This window comes from Hypomesus nipponensis, chromosome 16 (genome assembly GCF_054491055.1).
Source record: "Hypomesus nipponensis isolate SF chromosome 16, ASM5449105v1, whole genome shotgun sequence".
NCBI classification, from domain to species: domain Eukaryota; kingdom Metazoa; phylum Chordata; class Actinopteri; order Osmeriformes; family Osmeridae; genus Hypomesus; species Hypomesus nipponensis.
This window is the reverse complement of record NC_140376.1, coordinates 2,065,001-2,087,290: the sequence shown is the minus strand read 5'-3', so window position 1 is coordinate 2,087,290 and position 22,290 is coordinate 2,065,001. Positions and strand designations below refer to the sequence as shown.

Here is a 22,290-nt window from a genome sequence, read left to right as displayed (position 1 = left end):
CGTGAGATCAACTCCACCCCTTTCATGCTGAGTCTGCGCACGGTGATTTTTCAGATCAACTGGGCTTCCGGACGCCTAGACTGATTGCACAGCTGCCGCCGAATTTAAAGAGACAGTCGATAGTTTATTAAAATAACATAATCAGCGACCATTGTCTCAAGGGTTATTTTCCGAATCTTCAGTCTGCCGTTGCTCATCTACAGTCAAAATTGTAATCAATAATGGCATTCAATCAAAGTCGCATCGAGTAGTGCCCGGCTTGTCATTAGGCTACACTCGGGTGGATTTTCCCTGTGCTGCGGACTGCTGGCTAGTCAACTAAAGGTTGCTAGCAGCAAGGGAGCTTGACTATCCGACGAAGAGCAAGATTTGTCGGCCAGCCAACACCAGATATACCGAGCTTACAGCTAATCAACTTGCGGTGGCTTTCAAGCCTCCTACCGCCGGGATAATGGCGAAGATTCAGACCCACAGCAACACGAAACCAATAAACCAAATTCAAGACAAGGCCTATGTTGTTCAAAAACAAGTACAACAACAACACTTTCAAAAACTGAAGGTAAGAGACGGGGACAAAAACGAGAAAAGTCCTCTCATAGTCAGAACCATTTTGTGTTCGTCAGATGCCTTTCTCTCGATGCTGCTAACTAGCTAGGCTAGCTACTGGTGTTGAATGGAATGCGTGCCGATGGCATTAACAAGCTCGCTATTTCTATTTTGTCAGCATTTGCAATTTATTTTACGTTTTCCATTGCTGTTTTGCCGCTGGGCATTACATTTTTTAAATATTTAACTAGTTAGCTGATGACTGAGCAGCTAGCTAGCTAACTCCTCGATTGTACGAAGTTCCTTCTTGCTCCCCTTTTCCAGAACAAAGTCGAGGACGAAGCTAGCGTAACGTGCTAACCTTCGCTAGCTACTAATACTAAGCACACAGTCAATGCGATATGACATGTTTACTACTTTAAACGTGAACCACTAGTAGTATTTGTGCATTGGTTGTTCAGATACATTGGTTGTATGAGCACTATGGCTGAGAAGTAAACGACATCTTAAGAGGTAGTTTTTTGCGAGGAACCACTGCAGTGCTGTGTCGTTACTGTTCGCCCAATTGTCATATTGTTATAACGAGAGAGATTGTTGTGGAGACAAACGCAAAGCATTGCAAACTGACATTATATCTTTGATCGAATGCAGTATTATTCTTTTTTTCGGGTTGATAGTAGATTTGTCAGCAATGGCAAGAATTAGGAGACGCACAATAGGGCCATTGTTCAGTAAATCTGTGTTAAACTACCTGCCCCGATTCCTGACTGCTGCATGTAGGATGTTGAGAGAGGAAAAAAACGTAATGTGAATGATATGTTGTGTCTCCGGCAAGTGTTAAGTTAGCGGTGGCAACGGAGCTGGGTACTTCTAGTAGAGGTTGTAGCTGAAGGATTCTTTGACTGATTCTTTTTTCCCTCCCAGGTGGAAGATGCCCTATCATACCTGGACCAAGTCAAAATACGATTCGGAAATGATCCGGGAATATACAACAAATTCCTGGACATAATGAAGGAATTCAAATCTCAAAGGTATAATGTCACTGATTATGAGAACAAAACGGCATCCTTGATCATATTTATCAAATTGGTTAAAAACGCGATCTCTGTCCTTCCTTAGCATCGACACTCCAGGCGTTATAAACCGAGTGTCGCAGCTCTTCCACGGACACCCAGACTTGGTGTTGGGATTCAATGCTTTCCTGCCCCCAGGGTATCGGATAGAAATTCCCAAGAATGGAATGGTCTACCTGCAGTCTCCCTTCTCTGCCCAGGTTAGAGTTTTAATCTGTGTTTTCGTGAGCCTTGCACTCATGTCTGTTATTAATGTGCAGTAGAGTTGGCAAGTGTATATGAATGGATTGAATGGCACATTCATTTGATTTCCATCACATGGTTCCCCCCCCCCCCATATTTTCTAGTCAGCTTTCTTCAAGGGTAAGGGTCAGGAAAGAATGAAAAGGCTGTTTGTAGTGAAGTCGCTGAATTGTCTTGTCTCGAACACAAGTTGCTTTCAGTTGATGATATTGTGTTTACTTTGTGTCTACATGTTATATGGCTGAAGCTGAAAATAATTCATGCTTTACGTTTCCAGAAAAAAGTTTCTATTGTATGTAATAACTTGACGTAATGCCACAGTGAACACAGACCTGATTCCCAACCCAGGCCTTCATGTCTGGCTCAACTCCTCCTTGTGTCTGAGCTTGTGCAGCCTCTGAAAAGTCTTGTGTGTGTACCAGGTGTCCCCAGGCCAAGGTAAGAACATGCCCATCGCTGTGGGCAGCGTGTCCACCAGTGCCTCTGTTGCCCAGGAGGCTGGCCCTGCCCCCAGCGAGGCCGTGGCCTCCCCAGAGAGCCTCACCTCGCCCTCGGGGCCCCCGGAGGCACCCAGCAGACTGTCGCTGCCCCTGCCCAGCAGGGAGAGCCAGGCCCAGCCCCCCTCTTCCTCCGTGTCCCCTCCGGCCTCGGAGCCCAGCCCCGTGGAGTTTGACAGCGCCATCAGCTACGTCAACAAGATCAAGAACCGCTTCCTGGATCACCCTGAGATCTACAGGGCCTTCCTGGAGATCCTGCACACCTACCAGGTACAGTGGAGGATGGGGCACTTCCCTTGAGATGTCCTCCTGTCAGTCCATCTCTGTCCTGAGTGAATGTTATTCACACGCCTTCTCTTTGAGGAGCTGGGATGTGTCCATATGGAAATGCAACTAGTGGGATATTCTACACATCTATGGGTGTATATCATCAGGAGAATTCGCAGTCCAGTTTTGCTGGCTGTGGTTTTAGACAGGTTTGTTGTTGTTGTAACATTATCTAGGCCAAGGCCACATGGCAGTGCAGTTGGATAATACTGTGGAGGCACCTATCACCCCACAGTGCATCGGACCAGCTAACAGTGTGTGTGTGTTTTGGTCCTTTCTTCCTAGAACTGAAGGGGGGAAAAAGTCGCCTGCTTTTTCCCTTTGCTGTGACTTCAACTTCAAGCGCTGACATTCCAGCACAAAGCCCTTCCTCAGGGCTGAAGTGTAGGAATTCTAGTCACAGGAAGGGGAGAAGAGTGTTAGTTTGTGCCTCGATAGTCAACACTGAATCTCCATGACCTATGTGTTTTCTTTGTATTCATGCTGTGTGTGTGCGCGGGGGTGCCTGTCCCTGCATCAGAAGGAGCAGTTGGAGGTGAGGGACAGTCGCGGGCGAGGCAGCAGTGGGATGACTGAGGACGAAGTCTTCTCCAAGGTGGCCAGCCTCTTCAAGGGCCAGGAGGACCTGCTGGCTGAGTTTGGACAGTTCCTGCCCGACGCCAAGAGATCACTGGTGAGCTCAGTCAAGATGCAGAGAAATGCGTGAGCGGATGACTTGCAACTTTGATGTTTTTTTGCATCCACAATGGCTAGTTTAATGAAAATGCTCCCTCCCTCCCTCCCTCCCTCCCTCCCTCCCTCCCTCCCTCCCTCCCTCCCTCCCTCCCTCCCTCCCTCCCTCCCTCCCTCCCTCCCTCCCTCCCTCCCTCCCTCCCTCCCTCCCTCCCTCCCTCCCTCCCTCCCTCCCTCCAGTTCACGGGCAGCTCTCTCACAGGGAAGGATCCCCTGAAGAGGCCTGAGGAGGATGACCTGAGCAAGCAGAGCAAGAAGAGACCCAGGCCAATGCTGCTGCCGCACATGACCCCCCTGCTCAAGGTAGGCCTCCTGCCTGGCCACACCCTGCTCCTCACAGGTGGACAGGTCCAGCTTCAGTCTCCAGGATTCTCGCTTGCTAATGTCTCCTGCCGTCGCCTCGGAAACACAACCCAGTTCAAGAGGAGAGCATTTTGTTGTAATGTTGTAACCTCTATGGTCTCCCATTTTCCCTCCATTTTTCTCTCCCCTTGTCCAGAAAAAAATGAAGTTCTCGTGTTCCAAAGACCAGTCCTTTGCCAGTGTGGGAAAGCATGGAGTCCTGAGAGAATTCACCTTCTTTGATAAGGTAGAGATAAGGATTGCGCAGGGGAATGGCGTTCGCTTCACCCCCCTCCCTCCCTCCCCCACACCGTTTATCTGTTGTCGTTCGTTCTGGTCTGGAATGTGACACTGTTGTTGCAGGTTCGCCGCCTGTTCAAGAGCCAGGAAGTGTACGAGAACTTCCTGCGCTGCATCGCCCTGTTCAACCAGGAGGTGGTGTCAGGATCAGAGCTGCTCCAGCTCGTCACTCCCTTCCTGGGGTAAGAGGACCTGGGGGGCTGGGGATCTGGGGCAGGGAAGGGGACCTGGGGGGCTGGGGATCTGGGGCAGGGGTTTGGTGAACCCTCCCTGGTCAGGAGAGTAAGGGAGCCCCTCAGAGTTCAGAGCCTCTCATTCTAGTGGCGTCCAGCCTCCTGGGAGGGTGTCTGTATTTGGAACAGGGTTAAGCCAGGCCTTTCTGGCCAAGTGTCCAAGAAGACGTACCCATTAACACGTGTGTCCGTGCGCCGGTGTGTCCGCCGCAGGAAGTTCCCAGAACTGTACAGCCAGTTCAAGTCGTTCCTGGGGGACAAGGAGCTGTCCCACGTGCTTCCCGGCCTGGCTGACCGCTACATGGAGGGGGGCGGGGGCCGCGAGGTGGACTACGCCTCCTGTAAGCGCCTGGGATCCAGCTACAGGGCTCTGCCCAAGACCTACCAGCAGCCCAAGTGCAGCGGACGAACCGCCATCTGCAAGGAGGTAGGACCCCGCCCCGGGTTCTGGAAGGTTCCGCAGGAAGAGCGAGGGAAAGCGCATCATGACCTTATGTTTTGTGTGGTGTGTGTGTGTAGGTGCTGAACGACACGTGGGTGTCCTTTCCCTCCTGGTCTGAGGACTCGACCTTCGTCAGCTCCAAGAAGACCCCGTACGAAGAGCAGCTGCACCGCTGTGAGGACGAGAGATTCGAGGTACGTCTCCCCGTTCTAGAACCATCTACGAGTTCCAGAACAACCCCCCCCCCCCCCAACAAAGGGAACACGTCCCAATCACCTCTGCAGGACTCCTAAGGTCAACTGATAACTGTCCTTCCCCCCCCTCCCTCCCCTCTCCCAGCTGGATGTTGTCTTGGAGACCAACCTGGCCACCATCCGGGTTCTGGAGAGCGTCCAGAAGAAGCTGTCCCGCCTGTCGCCCGAGGACCAGGACCGCTTCCGATTGGACGACTGTCTGGGCGGCACCTCAGAGGTCATCCAGCGCAGGGCGGTCTACCGTATCTATGGCGACAAGGCCCCGGAGATCATCGAGGGGCTGAAGAGAAGCCCGGCCACTGCTGTGCCTGTCGTGCTCAAGAGGTCAGCACACACACACACACAGAGAGACACACAGAGAGACACACAGAGAGACACACAGAGAGACACACAGAGAGACACACAGAGAGACACACAGAGAGACACACAGAGAGACACACAGAGAGACACACAGAGAGACACACAGAGAGACACACAGAGAGACACACAGAGAGACACACAGAGAGACACACAGAGAGACACACAGAGAGACACACAGAGAGACACAGAGAAACACACAGACACAGCTCTCCAAGGTGTCAGCATGCACCCATCCTCTCCTGTCTCTCCAGATTGAAAGCCAAGGAGGAGGAGTGGAGAGAGGCCCAGCAGGGCTTCAACAAGATCTGGAGGGAGCAGTATGAGAAGGCTTACCTCAAGTCTCTGGACCACCAGGGGGTCAACTTCAAACAGAACGACATGAAGGCCCTGCGCTCCAAGAGCCTGCTCAACGAGATCGAGAGCGTCTACGACGAGGTAGGTTCAGATACGGCAGGTCTCTCCCCTCTGAGGGACTAACTTCAATAAACAACTTCCCATCATGGGCCACGCGCGCTCACACACACACTTCTTTTTAGGAGTTAAGTGCTCACATACAGAGAGAAAGTTCTGAGCATTTAAAATGTGATATTTGGTAGCAGACTCTTTTCATCCAAAGCAGCGCACATGTTTTTGTCTGACATTTATCTTTCCGTGTGTGTGTGTATCAGCGCCAGGAGCAGAGCACGGAGGAGGGCGGCGTGGGTCAGCAGGGCCGTGACGGCGGCGGGGGCGGGGGCACCGGCTCGTCCTCGCTGCCCAGCGAGCCCCACATGGTGTTCACCTACGACGACAAGCAGATCCTGGAGGACGCGGCCGCGCTCATCATCTACCATGTCAAGCGGCAGCCCGCCATCCACAAGGACGACAAGGACCACATCAAGCGCATCGTGCAGCACTTTGTCCCCGACCTGTTCTTCTCGCGCCGCGGCGAGCTCAGCGACACGGAGGACTGGACGGACGAGGAGGCGGAGCCCGAGGACCACGGCGAGCGCGGGGAGGGCGGAGCCAGTGCGGGGAGCGGAGGCGGGAGCAGCAACAGTAGCAGCACGGCCGGAGCCACGGCTACCACCGGAAATCAACAACAGCAGCAGCAGCAGGGTCCGCCCCAGAGCCAGCCCCAGCAGCTGAACGGAGAGTCCAGAAGAAGGCGCTGCAGCCCCCCTCAGCCCGCCGCCAATGCCGACACAGACTCTGCCTCCCAGGGGGCGGGTCCTCCTCCCACCAACCCCGGCCCCGCCCCCCAGGAGGGCGTGGCTGAGAAGGTGGACCTGCGAGACCCCGAGGCGGAGCACCAGAAGGAGATGGACGGCGTCTACAACCTGCTGTTCGTCAACAACAACTGGTACTTCTTCCTGCGGCTGCACCAGACGCTGTGCTCCCGGCTGCTGCGCGTGTACCGGCAGGCGGAGCGACAGCTGCTGGAGCACCGGGCGGAGCAGAGCCGGGAGAGGCTGCTGATGGCCGAGGGCAGGAGGGACAAGGCCAGCGACCTAGCCATGGAGCTGAGACTCAAACAGCCCAGTAAGTCTGACCTCTGACAATCTCGCTTGTGTGTCTGTTTTTAAATGTATAATTTGTGTACAAGACACGTGATATAAGGTTAGCAAGTTGGTCTGGGAAGACAAGGAAGGTCTTTGTACACACACACACACACCAGCTCCAGATTGTCACTGTGTGTGTGTGTGTGTGTGTGTGTGTGCAGGTGAGGTGGAGCTGGAGGAGTACTACCCTGCCTTCCTGGACATGGTGCGCAGTCTGCTGGATGGGAACCTGGAGTCCACCCAGTACGAGGACACCCTCAGAGAGATGTTTACCATCCACGCCTACATCGGCTTCACCATCGACAAGCTCATCCACAACATCATCCGACAGGTAAGGGGAGGACGGGCTTACAGAGGACTCTCATGACTGTGGGGAAACAAACGCAGGCTCATTTCTGAATGTTGGAATGACTGATTAATGATTATAGAAATACCATATCTATATCTCTCTCTCTCCTCCTCCCTCTCTCCCTCCCCCCCCTCCCTCCAGCTGCAGCACCTGGTCAGTGATGAGGTGTGTCTCCAAGTGGCTGAGCTCTACCTGGCAGAGAGGAAGAGGGGGGCAGCGGGGGGGAACCTGTCCTCCCAGTGTGTGAGGGCCGCCTGGGAGACCAGCTACCAGTGGAAGGCCGAGCGGGTGATGGCCGAGGAGAACTGCTTCAAGGTGGGAGGAGAAGACCTGGAGAGACCCCTGCTCTGGTCCCCGGGCTCCAGAGATAGCTAGCTAGCACATGTTAGCATCCTGTCAGCCCAAGCTCTGGTCCCCAGGCTCCAGCGCTAGCTAGCTAGCACATGTTAGCATCCTGTCAGCCCAAGCTCTGGTCCCCGGGCTCCAGAGATAGCTAGCTAGCACATGTTAGCATCCTGTCAGCCCAAGCTCTGGTCCCCGGGCTCCAGAGATAGCTAGCTAGCACATGTTAGCATCCTGTCAGCCCAAGCTCTGGTCCCCAGGCTCCAGCGCTAGCTAGCTAGCACATGTTAGCATCCTGTCAGTCTGTGCTCAGGGTTGGGGAGATGGGATGTTTGCTAACGGTTTGTGTTAAATTTCAGGTGATGTTTATCCAGAACAAGGGTCAGGTGACTCTGACCATTGAGCTTTTGGACACGGAGGAGGCTCAAGCTGACGACCCCCTGGACGTCCAGGTACAGCCCTGCCGAGGGTCAAGGGTCAAGTTAGTGGGGAAGTTTAAACACTGGTTGACTGGCCAAGTTGGCTAGCAAGCTGACTGCAGTTGGCCCTCCATAACCTCCCCTCCCTGCCCCCAGTGTTTGTCCAGCTACATGGAGCAGTTTGTGGGGACCGACTCGACCCTGTGCTCCGGAGGAGAGGGATACTTCTTCAAACCAGTCTTCCTTCCCAGGTGAGACCTCCCACAGCTGGTCTCAGGTGAGACCTCCCACAGCTGGTCCCAGGTGAGACCTCCCACAGCTGGTCCCAGGTGAGACCTCCCACAGCTGGTCCCAGGTGAGACCTCCCACAGCTGGTCTCAGGTGAGACCTCCCACAGCTGGTCTCAGGTGAGACCTCCCACAGCTGGTCTCAGGTGAGACCTCCCACAGCTGGTCCCAGGTGAGACCTCCCACAGCTGGTCCCAGGTGAGACCTCCCACAGCTGGTCTCAGGTGAGACCTCCCACAGCTGGTCCCAGGTGAGACCTCCCACAGCTGGTCTCAGGTGAGACCTCCCACAGCTGGTCTCAGGTGAGACCTCCCACAGCTGGTCTCAGGTGAGACCTCCCACAGCTGGTCTCAGGTGAGACCTCCCACAGCTGGTCTCAGGTGAGACCTCCCACAGCTGGTCTCAGGTGAGACCTCTCACAGCTGGTCTCACCTCCCCAGGACAGCTGCACCGCGCAGGAATACCCCTCTCAAGTGCTGCGAATGTTTGACACACTCACCTCTCTCTCTCCCTGTCTCCCTCTGTCTCTGTCTCTCTCTCTCTCTCTCTCTCTACTTCCCTCTCTCTCTACCTCTCTCTCCTCATCTCTCTCTCTCTACCTCTCTCTCCCCTCCCCCAGGAACCTGCGTCGGTTCCGCCGCTGGCAGGTGCGCCAGGTGGAGGCGATGCGCTGCAGGAGGGAGTGGCAGAGGCAGCTGGGCGTGGAGAGTGCCGGCAGTCTGGAGTGCCGCTTCAAGCTCAACACCCACAAGATGGTGTTCGTCATGAACTCTGAGGACTACATGTACCGCCGGGGCGCGCTGGTCAAGGCCCGCAAGGTAGGAGGGGAAGGGGAAGGGGTGTAATGCCCGCAAGGTAGGGGAGGGAGGGAGGGGTGTAAATGTGCAGACATGAGCAGAGAAGGACTTAAGAGTTGTTCAGGAAATGTGTTGGGGTGTGTGTGTGTGGTGTTCGGTAGACAGGCTAGGGGAAGGCTAAATGCTAACTGGTGTGTGGATAGTCGCTCATGTCTGTTGTAGGGCTGAAGGTTTTCATTCAGTCTCCCAAGCCCACTTGCCCTTCTCCCGTTTTGATCCTCTAGTAGTTGGGTAGAAGCAGTTCTGCTAGCTGAGCTCACAGCTCGGTCGATAACGAGCTCCGCTGAAAACCGGCGGCTGATTACAGCAGCCACTCGTCCACCCTCTCCTCATCCTTGGTCTCTCTCCTCATCCTTGGTCTCTCTCCTCATCCTTGGTCTCTCCTCTCATCCTTGGTCTCTCATCTCATCCTTGGTCTCTCATCCTTGGTCTCCCCTCATCCTTGGTCTCTCCTCTCATCCTTGGTCTCTCCTCTCATCCTTGGTCTCTCCTTATCCTTGGTCTCCCCTCATCATCGTCTTTTCTCTCTCCAGTCTCAGCACAGAGTGGCCGTGAAGCAGCACGAGCGCTTCAACAAGTGGCACCAGGGCTGGCTGGCCAATCACGTGAGTCCTTCGGCCGATCGCTCGGTCCAGGATTGGCTGTTGGGCGAGGCTGAGGAGGACATGATCCCCTGTAAGACCAGCTGCCTGTCCACACAGATCAAGGGGCAGCCGGTCAACAGATACCAGGTTCACTACAGCGGCACTAAGCCGCCCGCCTCACCATAGACACGGATACACACACACAAGCACTCTCTCTTTCTCTCTCTCTCACACACATAAACACACACACACACGTATACACACACGTATACACACCCACAGGATGCAGTCTGATTGAGCTGTTGAAGGCCTGGTTGTCCGCTAGGTGGCAGAGACATGTTAAGAGAGACACCCACCCCCCCTAGTGGTGGAGCTAAGACATGACGGAACGTGGTCCCAGAGGAAGGAGACCCGATCACCGACAAATGGGAGATTCGCAAATCATTTGTTTCAGAAATGTGAATGTCTCTTCTTATTGATTTTTTTTTTCTTTTGTCTTTTTAAATGAAGAAAAAAAAAAAAAACTTAAAAAATAAATAAATAAGTCAGTCGTAGTTTTTACTAGCTTTTGAAGCCTGAGCTCCTTCCGTTTGACCTGTGTTTATACTGAGAGACGCGGGTGTCCAGACCGCCACCACCGTCTTTTGTACAGCCCAGCTCTAGGAACTGCAGAACTGTGTGTGTATGCATATATGTACACAGCAGGTAAAGACGGTATTTTAAATACGTACCTACGGAGGGGAAATATAAGGATAAACTCAACTGTAAGACAAAGATACATAGTCCTTGGTGTTATCCTTGCAGCCAACTCTTTTTGATGTTTGTTTCTTTTCTGTGTTATTTCGTTGATTTTCGTTTTTATTTTATTTTTGTCTCGTGACTTATCTAAACAAATGATCACCAGGGGTCATTAGTGGTCTTCACAGTTGAAATTTGTTAATTTTATGAACCATCAGAATTATGTACCATATTCATAATTTCACCAAATCTTTTTTGGTCTCGTGTCTTTTTTGCATACTGAAATTGAAAATAAAAAAAATATCAGTGTTAAAAAAAGAATGTATAACATTTATCCTGTATCAGTTATCATGATGAAATAAACAACCTAGTTGTGAACTTCTTAAAATCGTCGTCTTTGTTAAACTACACATCCACATAGTCTAAACTTGGACCAGACTTTGGATTGTAGTTCGATGAGTAATGGGAGGCCACGGTTGCAGGGTTTCTGCGGGGTCTTGAAAGCTCAAAAAACTTGAACTTAAAATGTTAGCCCTTAAAACGTCTCAAACTGCCAGATTTTCATCCGAGGGCTTAAATTTCATTAAGTCAGGTCTAAAAAAGGTTTTACTCTCAAAGTATCATGGAGTCAAAGCCTACAAAGCAGACCTCAAATTAGGGGGGGGCTTGACCCCCCCCTTAAGACTTGGACCCCCCCCCCCCCCCCCAAAAGTTACAACTAGATAGTTTGTTATGATCCTTGATAGCTCAGTGGTTAAGGATGTGGGCTACTGTCCGAAGGTTCCTGTGTGGTATGAAGGGTCACTATAGTGAGCGTATACGCTCTGTGCTGGTTTTGAACCCAGGTCATTGTGGTGTAGGCCCTTAGAATCTGTTGGTACCTCACGATTCGATTCTTGGAGTCAAGATTCAATAAAAAAAAGATTCCACATGTATCAAATTGCGATTCAATATATCCTTACATAAAAATTAATTATGAATTGATGTGAATCACTAGAAGACTGAATCACGATTCACATGTGAATCGATTTCCCCCCCCCCCACCACTAGTACTTGGTGCTGAATTAAATTAAATTAGGTTATTAATCTTTCTGTAAATTAAATTAATGCTTTTTCAATAACTGAATTCATAGAAATATTTTTTTTCTTCCAGAATTTCTTTGATATTTTTTTTTTTTAATAATGTGTCGTGTAGGTCTTACATTTCAATCTTTATGTTCTTAAAAAGGTCTTAAATTTGACTTACTGAAGGAAACTTGTTAATGGCACGCCTTCCTGACCCATTGTACACTTGCTTAGCTTGTTGCTGTAAAACAATCGAGAACTGAGGAAAGCACTCGTTCTGAGTGGCAAAGAAAGAGGCCGGAGTCAGGGCGAGAGTTTTAAAAATAACAAGTGGTTTATAAAACCCAGATATGACAGGATCACCAAAGTGGATACGGAAATACAAATGACAATCAGGAAAACCATCGTAGAACAGCGTAATACACTCAACATTTACAAACTACTCTGCAAAAATGGGAGAATTGTAAGACAGCCTTTCTTAGTCTTGTCTCTTTAAAACACAGAACCACAGTTATCTATTTTCGTTTCAGTTTTTTTTTTTTTATGTTATCAAAGTACATCCACCTAGCAACTACGTATTACTTTCACCGTCGTCTACTTGAAAGAGAATACAACATCGATAAGAGCGGGATTGAAGATGCAGAGATCGAACAGCAAGCGCTAAAAAGTCAAATCATCGAGTGGTCAAACTACACCCATGAGAACCAACGAAATGTCGGGGCTTGCGCTCGTCTTGTTATCATTCACAAACTGTACAAACTAAGGTAACCCATGTCATTGGGTTATACTGGCTGTCTGTCCAAGGCTCATCATCATAGAAGGGTCAGTTATAGATTGTTATTATCACTGGATCATAAAGCACTAATGCCACTAGTCAGCTGGTCTCAGATCAGTTTGTGTGTGTTATCCAGCTCCAGGCTCAAAAGAGTAAAGGTAAGGAGCTGACAGGCTGGTCTGAGAACAGCGTAGAAGTATCTTGTTATAATGTATGTATCCTCTGGACTTGAGTCCACCACGCTTGCCACCCAAATCTCTACCTTCTTCTGGAACAGTGGTTCTCAACCCTGGTCCTCGGGGACACCCTGTCCTGCATGTTTTAGAAGTTTCCCTGCTCCAGCACACCTTCAAATTAATGGTCATTAGTTGGCTTCAACAGAGCTTGCTAACCACCCATTCATTTGAAACAGGTGTGCTGTTGTAGGGGGTCAGATGGCTGAGCGGTGAGGGAGTTGGGCTAGTAATCAGAAGATTGCCTGATCAATTCCCCACCGTGCCAAATGACATTGTGTCCTTGGGCAAGCCACTTCACCCAACTTGCCTCGGGGGGAATGTCCCTGTACTGACTGTAAGTCGCTCTGGATAAGAGCGTCTGATAAATTACTAAATGTAAAATGTACTGGAGCAGGGAAACAGGATAGGGGGTCCCTGAGGACCAGGGTTGAGAACCACTGCTCTGCACTCTAGCTTTACTGAACACACAGGTCATGGTGTAACAGACGTGATCGCTCAAACTTCGTCGGCAGTGCGCACACGTCCGTCACTGGACTCAGACTCGGCACCGCAGACTCCGCTAGCGCGACCGCTACCAGCTACACCAACGACAGGTTAGCTTCTCCCTGGTCCTGGTGGTCTGTGATTCTGAGGAGTACACAAGTGTACGCTAGGGCAACAGGGTAGTGAATGAGGGCGCACAGTACGGACCTCCATGTACCCTCGCCTTCTAGAGCCCTGGATGCAAACCCCGGGTGATGGGCGGAGTCAGGAAATGAGATAGATGGAATCACCGACAAGGTACGAACCAATCACAATCCAGAATATACTTTCTCTTTTCTTCTACGTTTTAGTTTTTTTTGTTGTTGGTATTTTGTTTTTTACAAACACGATTCAACAGGTTTTACACATTGAAAATATGCAGGATTGTGAAACAGTTTTTAAAAAATCGCCTAAAATACTGCTTGTTTTTAAGAGCTAAATCAACATTAACATTATGGTTGAAATCAATAACTGTTTCAGCCACAATGAGCAGTCTTCTGATACATGTCATGAAAAATAAATTAAGATACATTATGTACAATGAACAAGGGAAGCAGCATGCAGGAAAGACATTAGGCAAAGTCTTACGAAAAGAATCCTCTTTAGGGGGATAAGGGCAGTGCCGTCTCGCAGTAGACAGTTATAGACTCTGAAACGGTGTGTGTGTGTGTGTGTTTGTGTGTGCACATGCATGCGTGTGTGTCTATAAATAGGTATGCAGGCATGTGTGTTCATAACAAGGAGGGCTGTCCATTGCTTCAAAAGGCCTAAACAGTAAAAGCGTTTGGGAGGAGGGGGTAACATGAGCTAGCACCAGGAAAGCAGTAGAAGGCAACTGAAGTTCATGCTGTATAATAAACACACAAACGAAAAAAAACTGCTTGATGGCAGGCTGAGGGTCATCTCATGACTGCATGATGTCATCACAGCCTAGCCAGAGGGAGAGAGAGAGAGAAGTGTGCATGTGAGTTTGTGTCAGTGTGTGCGTGTCTAAGTGGGAGACAGCAAGATGTTGTGTTGGAGATAAAGGAAGTGTCACACAGAGAGAGAGAGAGAGAGAGAGAGAGAGAGAGACAGAGGGGTGCAGGAATAGAAGTGAGAAGCTACAGCGAACATCCTTCCTCTGAGACGCAGGGAGGCCCACCTATAGAAGCCACAGCCTGCGTCCAGAGTTACAGCCGATAGAGATTGTTGCTCGCAAAGGTGAGACATCTGGAAGTCGAACCAAGCGTATAAAACAGCAACAGAAAACAAAGGAGCAACAGTGTTAGTCAGACGTTACGTTTTCCCTCGTGTTGTTACTCGTCTTGGCAACAACAACAAAAACTTAAATACAAAATAAAAATTCATCATAGAAATATAATAAAGTCGTAAAAAAAACAAAGCAAGTGCAATTGTCACGACGATGATACAGCAAGAAATCACCAGTTTTTGTGGGGACGATTAGTGCATGTTCACAACGTAGAGACACAGGCCTGTCACTGACCCCCAAACACGACCCCTGACCCTCTGAACCCTCTGAACCCTGGACAACAACCTGAACGAAGGGCTTTCTACTGTCGCCTGACGTTTGATGCTGAATTATGTTAGTGTGTTACACTCTTGTGCTCAATGCCATGTCAACGTCAAGCTTCATAAAGCCAGTGTTTATATTGTTTTGGAGCTTTCATGATCAAATCAGTGTCTTAGAACGTGATGGATGGTATCCCAAGAGAGACACAGGCACGGGAGAGAGAGAGAGCAGGGAGAGATCGCCCTCTCTACAGCAGGGAACACTGACCCACTACATTCCCATCAAGAAACACAGATCATTGCTCTGGCTTTCAATCTTTTTTTTTTTTCTCATCATCATAAATAACACATAGAACACGGACATCAGAGTCCTAACGGTAACACAGCGTGTTCGAAAACCTACAAAGGAATTTCACAGGCAAAAAATAATCATAATGGAACAGGTTTTTTGTTCGTTTTTTTTTTTTTTTTTTTGCTTGATGCATCACACACAGTTAACCTGCAAGTGTTGCCAGACAGGGTCGTAGACTGACTTCATCACAACTTGATAAACAACTGAACCAACCCATATTAAACAAAGGAGTAGAAAAAGGACACCACCCAGTGTAACCCAGTTGGTCTTCTTGATATGCTGTGGTTTGTCGACAGGCTCCAGAGTCTGTGCTCTGAATAAATATTGGTTTTATATTGTCTTTGATTGAATATTTTCATATTTTTCCCTGTTGATCCTGAAGTATTTCATATGTAAACAGTCGATTATTAGTTAACGCAGCTTCGAAGATTGGCAGAAAATTAATGGAAAAACTAATATACAATCCAAAACATTATTAACAAAATGTCAACAACCAAAGTCTGTTATTAAAGGAAAACAAAATGACTCAGAGTAAAATCCTAGGGCAGTGTGGCATTTCCAAAGATGTGCCTGAATATATTTCCCTATGTGTGTGTGTGTGTGTGTTTATCATCTGTAGCAATACTGTGGTTGTGCTTCAGCAAATATGTTTATCTCAAAATCACGATGTCTGTGTGTGTGTGTGTGCATATGTGTGTGTGTGTATATGTGTGTGTGTGTGTGTGTGAGAGAGCGAGGCAGCAGTGTGGTCGCCTGCTGTAGCCCAGCTCAGCTGAACGCCTCGTCATCTGTGTCCTCGATAAGAACCTTGGTGTCTTTCTTGGACCTGAAAAAAACAACACACACACACACACACAGATAATCAAACTAATGTAGGCTTCAAGGGGGTCCCACACTCTCTCTTTCCATCAGGGAAGGCTACAGGTCTTTCCTGGGTGTGATCCTAATGTCATCACCCCAAAAACGAAAAAATATATATACGTGTGTGTGTGTGTGTGAGAGGACGTACTGCGAGGACAGCAGCGGTCGCCGTAGCGACAGGCTGTAAGAGCGCTTCCAGCTCTTCTTGCCCTGGCGGTTGCGGACGCCGTCCTCCTGGTCCATCATCTGCTCCAGCAGGGTCTGGTCGTCTGCGTTCAGGGGAGCCACCGAGATGTCCCGCACCGCGCGGAACTCTCCACAGTTATTCAGGTGCTCGTTCTCCAGGCGGAAGAAGTTCCACACAAATCGCCTGGGGGGGGGGAGGTAGGAGGGGTGGAAGGTAGGGAGGGAGGAGGGGGAGAGGGAGATAGGAGGAAAGAGTGCGTGTGTGAAAGGCACGAGAGTGGATTGTGAAAGAGAGGAAGGTCTCAAAACAGAGAGAGACAGATAGAGACACAGTGAGCCAGAACAAGAGAGAGAGGGAGTGTGTGAGAGAGAGAGAGAGAGAGAGAGAGAAAGAAAGAGAGAATGACAGAAAGAGAGAGGGAGTGTGAGAGAGAGAGAGAGAGAGAAAGAAAGAGAGAATGACAGAAAGAGAGAGGGAGTGTGAGAGAGAGAGAGGGAGTGTGAGAGAGAGAGAGGGAGTTTGGGAGACAGAGAGAGAGAGGGAGTGTGAGAGAGAGAGAGAGTGTGTGTGTGTGTGTGTGTGTGTGTCGTCCCACCTGAAGACCTCGAGGGGGGCCAGCACGGTGGCTACGATGTCGCCCACTGAAGGGATGCTGGTCATGGTGGTCAGGGAGATCTGGATGGTCCAGGCGAAACGCAGGATCACGTCCTCGATAATGGCACAGTAGTAGTACGCCTGGGGGGGGCACAGGGACTCATGAGTCTGTGTGAGAGTGTGTGTGTGAGAGTGTGTGTGTGTGTGTGCCTCCTCACCTTGTGAGGGTAGACGATCTCCTCCCTCAGGAAGGTGTTCTCCCCGGCCCCGCGGTCGAACAGGCCCCAGTCCATCCTCAGGTCCCAGAGGAGCGTGTACAGAGAGCTGACAGCCGAGAAGATGATGAGCAGGTACAGGAACATGTCGCTATCTGAATGGCCCTGCTCTGGAACACACCAGGACAGAGGCAGTGTCAGCGTGGATCGGGGGCAGAAGGGCTTATAGGTGGTCACAATGGCCTCTCTCCCTCACACACACACACACACACACACACACAGTAGAATGCAGGGCTCATGTATATAAACAGCTATATCAGAGTGAGCGTCAGCAGTGGACCGCCATGACACTCCTAACCACCAGAGGGGGAACCTCCACCTCCAATAAACAGGACAAGCAAAAAGCTGACTCATGACGTTCAATTCAAATAGGAATCATCTCTTCACATTTACACATTTAGGATTGGTCTGTATATGTTTGAATCCAAACACTCTTTTTTGCTTTTGTCTTTTTTCACCATTTATAATTTCAGTGAAACTTCAGGGTGATCAGTGTAACTTCAGTGAGATCAGTGTAACTTCAGTGAGATCAGTGTAACTTCAGGGAGATCAGTGAGATCAGTGTAACTTCAGTGAGATCAGTGTATCTTCAGTGAGATCAGTGTAACTTCAGGGAGATCAGTGTAACTTCAGGGAGATCAGTGTAACTTCAGGGAGATCAGTGTAACTTCAGGGAGATCAGTGTGACTTCAGTGATGTCATCAGTGATGCAGTTGTTTACTTGAGAGTGTGGACAGCTTCTTCACTGGCTGCCGTGGTAACTGTGCTTCCAAACAGTCACCACAGCGTCCCACTGTGCCAACTGTCCTGTCCTGTCCTGTTGATGCTTGTCACAAGCGCCGTGTTGTGATTGGCCGACACCCAGGGCTCCCTCCCCCTGCTGCTGGTGTATACACACTTCTCAGCCTGGAGGGATAGTGTGTGTGTGTGTGTGTGTGTTTGAGGTATTCCAAGGCTGGATCTCTCTGAGCGGAGCAGCCTCCCATTGTGTGAGCTGTGTGTGTGTGTGTGTGTTGCCATGTGCCCTAACACATAGTGACAGGCTTGCGTCCAACAAAGCAACAGGAGACCATGTCGTCCTCACACGCAAGGCAACGGCATCAATCACCTCCCCTCCCCCCCTCCCCCCTCCTCTCTGTTATTAACTAGGGAGCCTGTTTAGACCAACACACACAGATCAGACAAATCAGTAGACCTGACAGATCGTCCAGCACTTGTGCTTTGTGATCCACTGATGCCCCTGTGTGTGTGTGTGTGTGTGTGTGTGTGTGTGAGTGTGTTTAGGTGTGGCAGGTTATCGCTGGGCTGGACTCAAGAGCTCAGACTTTGAACCTTGGACAGGCAACTGTGTTTGTGTGTTTGAGGTAGTGTGTGTGTGTGTGTGGGGGGGGGGGTTGTCTGTGCATATGCTTTTGTGGCAGACTGGGTCGATGACTCGATTCATAGCCTACACGGGTCTACAAACACACACACAGCCACACACACACACACAGCAGGCTGATCCATCCATCATGGTCAAATCATCCCACTTCCTACCCACCAGGGGACAGGAACAGACCCAGGGTCATCCCTCACAGATAACTCTCTCCCTCTCTCTCTCCCTCTCTCTCTCTCTCCCTCTCTCTCTCCCTCTCTCTCCCTCTCTCTCCCTCTCTCTCCCCCTCTCTCTCCCTCTCTCTCCCTCTCTCTCCCCCTCTCTCTCCCTCTCTCTCTCTCTCTCTCCCTCTCCCTCTCTCCCTCAGTCCCCAGTGTGTCCCCAAGTCACCTCTGCCTCTTCCTGGCTCCCACACAGTCCACATCCCCTATCTCTTACCATATTAGTAGTATTTTAACCTCACTCATACCAAACAATTTTTGCCTCCACCAAACCCCAGAGACGACAGGTAAGGCAGAAAGCAAAGTGACATCGAACACACAGTGTGAGATGAAAACAAGATGTTAAGAAACCGCCCCATCTTCACCTCATCTCCAGGAGAGCTCTTCAGAGGTCCAGTCCAGGGGTACTGGACCTCCTTAGGGCTAGCTAGCTATGACTCATGCTGACTCATGCTGACTCAGCCCCCTACAGCATTATGGTGGGGGAGCTGTGGGTCCTTATGGCTGACAGTTCATGCCGCCAGATAAAAGGCTAGGGCTTAGCATGATGCTAACCGATCCACACGCTCCATTAGACAAGACCCTACAGGGCTGAGGGGGGCTTCTTGGTCATTGAGCGCTCAATAGGGGTTATCGGTGGTCACAATTGCCTCTCCCTCTCACTCACACACACACACACACACACACAATGCAGGAAGCATCTGCAGTGTCTGCCGACAGTGACAGGTCCTGGCATCCAGGAAAAGCAATCAATCACCGCTCTTTAGTGTCTGGTTGTTTGTTATCTACCTCTGTGGTTGTCATTAAGAACCAGCTCTGCCACCTGCTACCCTTGTTTACAATCGATTCATTTCGTTATCTGTCTTCTCTGCTTATTCATGTACTCATCCACTGACACACTCATCCATCTATACATTCATAGATTCATTTAATTGTACATTTATGAATTGGTTCATTTCACGTGTAGCAGAAAGCTGGCTCTCTGTCGTCCGGTCAGTACCCCTCCCAGACACAACTGAAGACATGGTAGAGTGGTTCTGGTCTGAGCAGGGGTGAGGCAAGGGTCAGCCCATATCAGATCAGTGTGTGTGCGTACGTACGTATGTGTGTGTGTGCGTACGTATGTGTGTCTGTGTGTGTGTGCGTACGTATGTGTGTCTGTGTGTGTGTGTGTGTCTGTGTCTGTGTGTGTGTGTGTGTGTGTGTGTGTGTGTGTGTATCCTATCTCTATTCCAGCAGTGTAGGTCCACTAGAGACTCATGTACTCTGGAGTATGTATTTCTGCCGCAGGCAAGTAATTACAGCATCCACTCCTCCAGCAAGTCCTCCCTCCCTCTCTCCCTCCCATCGGTCTCCTCTAACTAGTCCATCCTCCTCCCTCCCTCCCTTCCTTCTCTCTGTACAGCTCCAGTCTTTTGTCCTCTGACATCCCTCACTCCCTCCACTCTTTTAATCCTTCGTTCATTTCCTGGTTTCACTTATTGTGGTTCATTTCTGGGTCCCACCTCTTGGTCTACAGTAGATCTCAGCCAACAGTCTCGCCATCACAAATCTCTCTCTCCCTCTCTCTCCCCCTTTTGTCTCTCTCTACCCTCTTTCTGGTCTCTCTCCCTCTCCAATAAAACCATCATTAGCCTATAGCAGTATAGACAACACAGCAGTATCTCGGCCCCTTTGAGCCTGGCTAGTTCATAAAGAAATTCCTATGGGGCTTTATTAGCAATAGAGCTAACGTTAGCGCCAGGCTCTCCTGCATGCTAAGCAGCTGTGCGGATAACGCTAATGCACAGCAACACATCCCACACTGATCCTGGATCAACCCTAGGCCTCTCCGTCAGGGCCGACGTCCTGGATCGCCTAGAGAGCCAGGAGATCCTCATCGCACAACAGCTGAATTAACGTCAACAGTTAAACCTCAAAGCTCACTGCCTCGACATCTAACACTACCTTCCGATGAGTCACAATCCAACGTTATCTGCGCAAGATTCTTGTTTTTGTTTAATCTTTTATGTGTTTCCGGCAACCCGCTCTCTAACACGTTTTCTTGGCCGTGCACATCAGTTCAAAGTGATGTCTTGACGACCAAAACAACAAGCTCCCGGACCGAGGAGCTTCCCCCCAGGCATTTCCTGCTCCGAGGGGAGAGCAGGTCCTGGGGTTCCTGGGGGTCTGGGCCTCAGGGTGAGGCCGGCCTCGGGGTGAGGCTGGCCTCAGGCCTGTTTGCTGGGAGGTCAGCCAGAGGGCGTGTCTGCACAGGGCCGGCAGAGCTGTGACGGCAGGAGAGCAGCTGGGGGGACAGGACCTCACGTTGTCATCTGCTCTGCTCTGCTGTCCTCTGCCCTGCTCTTCTCTGCTCTGCTGTCCTCTGCTGTACTCTGCTGTACTCTGCTCTGCTGTCCTCTGCTCTGCTCTGCTGTCCTCTGCTGTACTCTGCTCTACTCTGCTCTGCTGTCCTCTGCTGTACTCTGCTCTGCTGTCCTCTGCTCTGCTGTCCTCTGCTCTGCTGTCCTCTGCTCTGCTGTCCTCTGCTCTGCTGTCCTCTGCTCTGCTCTTCTCTACTCTGCTGTCCTCTGCTCTGCTAGATGGCTGGTGCTAAAACTAGATCATATTCACATCCAGGGTACACTCTTTAATCCACCTAAGCTTTGAAGAATGTGTTCATTCTAAATAAATTCATGAATCAATAAGAAATGTACTTCAAACATCTAGTGCTATAGATAACTAACAACAAACACTTTCCGGAACACTTGGAATTGGTAGCCATGCCAACAACGTAGAGTTAAGTGATATTTCTTGTATTACTCTTGGTTTCATCCTTTCTTTCATGCTCCCTTCATCCCCTCTCACTTAACCCCCTCTACCTCTCCATTAGCAGGAGGATAGAAAGGAGGGATGAGAGGAGGGATGGAGACTTCAGACAGCATAGAGGATGACAAGAGGTTGCTAGCAGCCTGGTGTCGTTCAGCAGGGAAACCTTCCGATGGTTTGCTTCCTCCAACAACCCCACACCTCTCCAATTCCTCAGACTCGTCTCCCTCTCTCTCCCTCTCTCTCTCCGTCTCTCTCTCCGTCTCTCTCTCCGTCTCTCTCTCCGTCTCTCTCTCCGTCTCTCTCTCCGTCTCTCTCCGTCTCTCTCTCCGTCTCTCTCTGTCTGTCTCTCTCTGTCTGTCTCTCTCTGTCTGTCTCTCTCTGTCTGTCTCTCTCTGTCTGTCTCTCTCTGTCTGTCTCTCTCCGTCTCTCTCCGTCTCTCTCCGTCTCTCTCCGTCTCTCTCCGTCTCTCTCCGTCTCTCTCCGTCTCTCTCCTACTCTCTCCGTCTCTCTCCGTTTCTCTCTGTCTCTCTCTGTCTCTCTCTGTCTCTCTCTGTCTCTCTCTGTCTCTCTCTGTCTCTCTCTGTCTCTCTCTGTCTCTCTCTGTCTCTCTCTGTCTCTCCCTGTCTCTCCCTGTCTCTCCCTCTTTATCAGTTGCCTTCTCATGTATTTGCGTTTATCAAGAATGGTTGCACACTTGCACAAACACACACACACGCTCACGCACGTACGCACACGCACACACATTGATCTAAATTCAAATCAACGAATGAACCTGGAGGTCCTGCTGAGATGTAACATTTGGAGGGTTGAAAGGTTGGGCTCCAGTTAGAAGGAGCTGGCATTTCCAAGATAAATATATAATTGTGCCATGTCATCAAATAGCAACTACATCAACTCTAAACTGGTGAAAACAGCTTAGCAAGGGGCTTTGAACTCAGTAGCTGGGACAGAACAGCGAGGCTTAGCTATGAGACGAGCATGGATAAGAGAGTCTCTGTACACTGTCTCTCTGTGATAAGACTTCAGAACCACAATAAC

At 50.2% G+C, this 22,290-nt stretch overlaps 2 protein-coding genes across 3 annotated transcripts in view; one reads left to right on the top strand and one right to left on the bottom strand.

Moving 5' to 3' along the window:
* The first annotated feature begins 53 nt into the window (after nt 1–53).
* sin3b (SIN3 transcription regulator family member B) lies at nt 54–10,844 on the top strand. The gene is made up of 19 exons (XM_084675507.1): nt 54–559; nt 1,471–1,577; nt 1,666–1,819; nt 2,285–2,629; nt 3,207–3,359; nt 3,599–3,721; nt 3,918–4,007; nt 4,124–4,242; nt 4,507–4,720; nt 4,813–4,929; nt 5,075–5,313; nt 5,601–5,784; nt 6,018–6,870; nt 7,052–7,221; nt 7,381–7,554; nt 7,941–8,033; nt 8,157–8,251; nt 8,907–9,105; nt 9,678–10,844. The coding sequence occupies exons 1-19, from the start codon at nt 452–454 to the stop codon at nt 9,912–9,914; spliced, it is 3,774 nt and encodes a 1,257-aa protein (XP_084531633.1). The 5' UTR covers nt 54–451; the 3' UTR covers nt 9,915–10,844.
* Nucleotides 10,845–11,841: 997 nt separating this feature from the next.
* xpr1a (xenotropic and polytropic retrovirus receptor 1a) overlaps nt 11,842–22,290 on the bottom strand; it is a 94,821-nt gene continuing 84,372 nt past the window's right edge. For both annotated transcript variants that reach the window (XM_084675792.1, XM_084675791.1), the window contains 4 exons: nt 16,789–16,955; nt 16,572–16,711; nt 15,938–16,159; nt 11,842–15,754 (listed from right to left, as the gene is read on the bottom strand). In XM_084675792.1, coding sequence (XP_084531918.1) covers nt 15,697–15,754; nt 15,938–16,159; nt 16,572–16,711; nt 16,789–16,955 — 587 coding nt within the window. In that variant the 3' untranslated portion in view covers nt 11,842–15,696. The remainder of the gene's footprint in view (nt 15,755–15,937; nt 16,160–16,571; nt 16,712–16,788; nt 16,956–22,290) is intronic.

What these genes read in the sequence shown, in the direction of transcription:
- sin3b (XM_084675507.1), top strand. Translation starts at nt 452, where the DNA reads ATGGCGAAGATTCAGACCCACAGCAACACGAAACCAATAAACCAAATT. An exon ending in CTCGTCACTCCCTTCCTGGG is followed by an intron (nt 4,243 to 4,506) that starts GTAAGAGGACCT and finishes TGTCCGCCGCAG; the next exon opens with GAAGTTCCCAGAACTGTACA. An exon ending in ACGACCCCCTGGACGTCCAG is followed by an intron (nt 8,034 to 8,156) that starts GTACAGCCCTGC and finishes CCCTGCCCCCAG; the next exon opens with TGTTTGTCCAGCTACATGGA.